Raw genomic sequence first — 3,219 nt, 5'->3', positions numbered from 1 at the left:
CCTCCCGCCGCTGCTGAGGGGACGGCAGGAAGGCGGCGGGCTGCTCCTGCGGCCACCGACCCGAGCCCGCCGGCCACTCGGGTCGCCCGGGGTATGGGGGGGGGTTTCACTCACCATCTTCGACTCGCTCGGCGTACAGACGCTCTCCCCTTGACGGTCAACTGGCCCCGCCGCTCACTTCCGTTTCCGGGCTTGCCCCCCCCAACATCCGCCGGAAGTGCGTCCGTCCGGGCGAAGGAAGGAAGGAGGGCGCGGGGCGCCGGGAGGGAGCCGCGCAGGGCCGGGGCTCCCACGCTTGAGGTCCCGAGGGACCTGGGGCCAAGGGCGCTGTGAGGGATGTGGGCTGGCGGAGGTTGGGAAGGGGGGGGCTCGGGGCTCTGCTCTCCTCGTCAGCAACCCCGACCGCCGGGGGAGGGGCAGTGTGCTTTGCCAGGTGCGTGGCCCCGTCAGTACAAAATCTCTGAGGTAAATATGACATTTTTTTCCATAAGGATAAGCAAGGCCCAGGTGGGATGAGTGACTAGCCTGCAGCAAGCCTTGAACCCAAAGGTTTTCCCAGTTTCTTTTGCTTCTTTTTTAATTTAAGTCACGTATCGACGTCCTGTTTAGAACCCTGGGCCGAGGCTAGAAATAGAGAAATGAACCGGCTGGTGTGGGTCCTGCGCTACAGCAATAGAGGAGCTCTTGGCGGTGGCCAGGGTGACAGCTAAGTTAAGTATAGTTGAGGGCTTTTATTGGGGCTTCCCTGGTAGCTCAGCTTTTAAAAATTCGCCTGCAATGCAGGAGACCCGGTTCACTTTCTGGGTCGGGAAGATCCGCTGGAGAAGAGATAGGCTACCCACTCCAGTATTCTTGGGTTCTCTTGTGGCAAGTGGAAGAAAGAGCAGACACCACTGGATCAGCTTTTGAGGACAGTGGCATCATTTGTGAGAAAGCTAGGTTTCAGCCAGCGCTAAGATGTGCAGATAACTTGGAGCAGAGTAAAAGGTACCAGGAAGTCTTGGTTGCAGCGGACCAGGAAAGTTTGGTTGCACGTTTTCAGGGCCACAATAGCAGAGGAGTACCTGTGTAGAGATGTCAGTTTCTCTCCTTTCTGCCCTTACGTAGCCTATACACACTTTACCATAATCTCTAGCACCCATACTGTTTCCCACAGACTCCTACAATCAGGGGCCATGTCTTACAAATTATCGTATCTGCATTGTAGAACGCACCCACTAATGTTTATTAAATGAAAAGTGGAGGGGAAGAATGCATAAATGGATACTTGTGCCTAAGAGGTAAGACTGACTAATATGGTTGGGAAGTAGGCTGGAAGTAGGTTTGGAGAATTTTCCAGAAGCACCCTTCTGCACCCGGAGCCCAACCTGAAAGCTCAGCACTATAAGCCAAGACCCTAAATCCTTGGCTGGTCCCAATTACGCCCCTTCCCTCAGGACTGTCCTTAATAAAAACTGCCATCCTACCACAGTCTCTACAATTCTGACATCAGCTGACATCAGGAGCCACAGTGTGTGTGTATGTGTGTGTTGTGCCCAGCCTTCTCATCGCCTCCAGCTGCAAATTCTGGCTGGGCCTGCTTAGCCTTTCTCCTTCCCAGCCTCTCTGGACACTTCTTAGCCAGGAGGATTCTTTTGAGCTTTGAAATCAGAATGGGGGGATTTGGAGAGAGGCTGGTGCAAGCTTGATGGCATAGCGATGTTTTCCCTCAGCATTTAAGGTAGAAGAGTGAGCTCTTCGTTGTCTGAGAGAGAAAGGAGGGAAAGCAATTCATGGAAAAAGTTAAAACATATTTTCTTCAAGGTAGGTAAAACTTAAGTTGCTCAGTCGTGTCCGACTCTTTGGGACCCCATGGACCACAGCACGCCAGGCCTCCCTGTCCATCACCAACTCCCGAAGTTTACTTAAACTCATGTCCATTGAGTCGGTGATGCCATCTAACCATCTCATCCTCTGTCGTCCCCTTCTCCTGCCCTCAATCTTTCCCAGCATCAGGGTCTTTTCAAATGAGTCAGCTCTTTGCATCAGGTGGCCAAAGGATTGGAGTTTCAGCTTCAGCATCAGTCCTTCCAATGAATAGGATGGACTGGTTTTATCTCCTTGCAATCCAAGGGACTCTTAAAAGTCTTCTCCAATACCACAGTTCAAAAGCATCAATTCTTCAGCACTCAGCTTTCTTTATTGTCCAATTCTCACATCCATACATGACTACTGGCAAAACCATACCTTTGACTACATGGACATTTATTGGCAAAGTAATGTGTCTACTTTTTAATATGCTGTCTAGGTTGGTCATAACTGTCCTTCCAAGGAGCAAGCATCTTTTAATTTCATGGCTGCAGTTACCATCTGCAGATTTTGGAGCCCCCCAAAATAAAGTCTGTCACTGTTTCCATTGTTTCCCCACCTATTTGCCATGAAGTGATGGGACCAGATGCCATGATCTTAGTTTTCTGAATGTTGAGTTTTAAGCCAACTTTTTCACTCTCTTTCACTTTCATCAAGAGGCTCTTTAGTTCTTCACTTTCTGCCATAAGGGTGGTGTCATCTGTATATCTGAGGTTATTGATACTTCTCCTGGCAATCTTGATTCCAGCTTTGCTTCATCCAGCTCAGCGTTTCTCATGATGTATTCTACATATAAGTTAAATAGGCAGAGTGACAGCATACAGCCTTGATGTACTCCTTTCCCGATTTGGAACAAGTCTGTTGTTCCATGTCCAGTTCTAACTGTTGCTTCTTGACCTGCATATACATTTCTCAGGAGGCAGGTCAGGTGGTCTGGTACTCCCATCTCTTTAATCCAGAGTTCGTTGCAGTCCATACTGTCAAAGGCTTTGGCATAGTCAGTAAAGCAGAAGTAGAGGTATTTCTGGAACTCTCTTGCTCTTTCGATGATCCAATGGATGTTGGCAATTTGATCTCTGTTTCCTCTGCCTTTTCTAAATCCAGCTTGAACATCTGGAAATTCACGGTTCATATACTGTTGAAGCCTGGCTTGGAGAATTTTGAGCATTACTTTGCTAGTGTCTGAGATGAGTGCAATTGTGTGGTAGTTTGAGCATTCTTTAGCATTGCCTTTCTTAGAGATTGAAATGAAAAGTGACCTTTTCCAGTCCTGTGGCCACTGCTGAGTTTTCCAAATTTGCTGGCATATTGAGTGCAGCACTTTGACAGCATCATCTTTTAGGATTTGAAATAGCTCCACTGGATTCCATC

The 3,219-nt window shown here is 48.8% G+C and overlaps 1 protein-coding gene and 1 long non-coding RNA gene across 4 annotated transcripts in view; one reads left to right on the top strand and one right to left on the bottom strand.

Moving 5' to 3' along the window:
- Positions 1–203, bottom strand: part of POMP (proteasome maturation protein) — an 11,372-nt gene extending 11,169 nt beyond the window's left edge. Inside the window, exon 1 of the mRNA XM_010851234.1 lies at positions 115–203. Within this exon, the coding sequence (XP_010849536.1) occupies positions 115–117 (3 nt within the window). The 5' untranslated portion in view covers positions 118–203. The remainder of the gene's footprint in view (positions 1–114) is intronic.
- Positions 204–305: 102 nt separating this feature from the next.
- LOC104996843 overlaps positions 306–3,219 on the top strand; it is an 18,041-nt gene continuing 15,127 nt past the window's right edge. For all 3 annotated transcript variants that reach the window (XR_826256.1, XR_826254.1, XR_826255.1), the window contains exon 1: positions 306–465. This is a non-coding gene — a long non-coding RNA (uncharacterized LOC104996843). The remainder of the gene's footprint in view (positions 466–3,219) is intronic.

The sequence above is a fragment of the Bison bison genome, unplaced genomic scaffold (genome assembly GCF_000754665.1).
Source record: "Bison bison bison isolate TAMUID 2011002044 unplaced genomic scaffold, Bison_UMD1.0 scf7180017864299, whole genome shotgun sequence".
In the NCBI taxonomy this organism is placed as follows: Eukaryota; Metazoa; Chordata; class Mammalia; order Artiodactyla; family Bovidae; genus Bison; species Bison bison.
The sequence above is the reverse complement of the archived record's forward strand: the minus strand, read 5'-3'. Positions and strand labels throughout refer to the sequence as shown.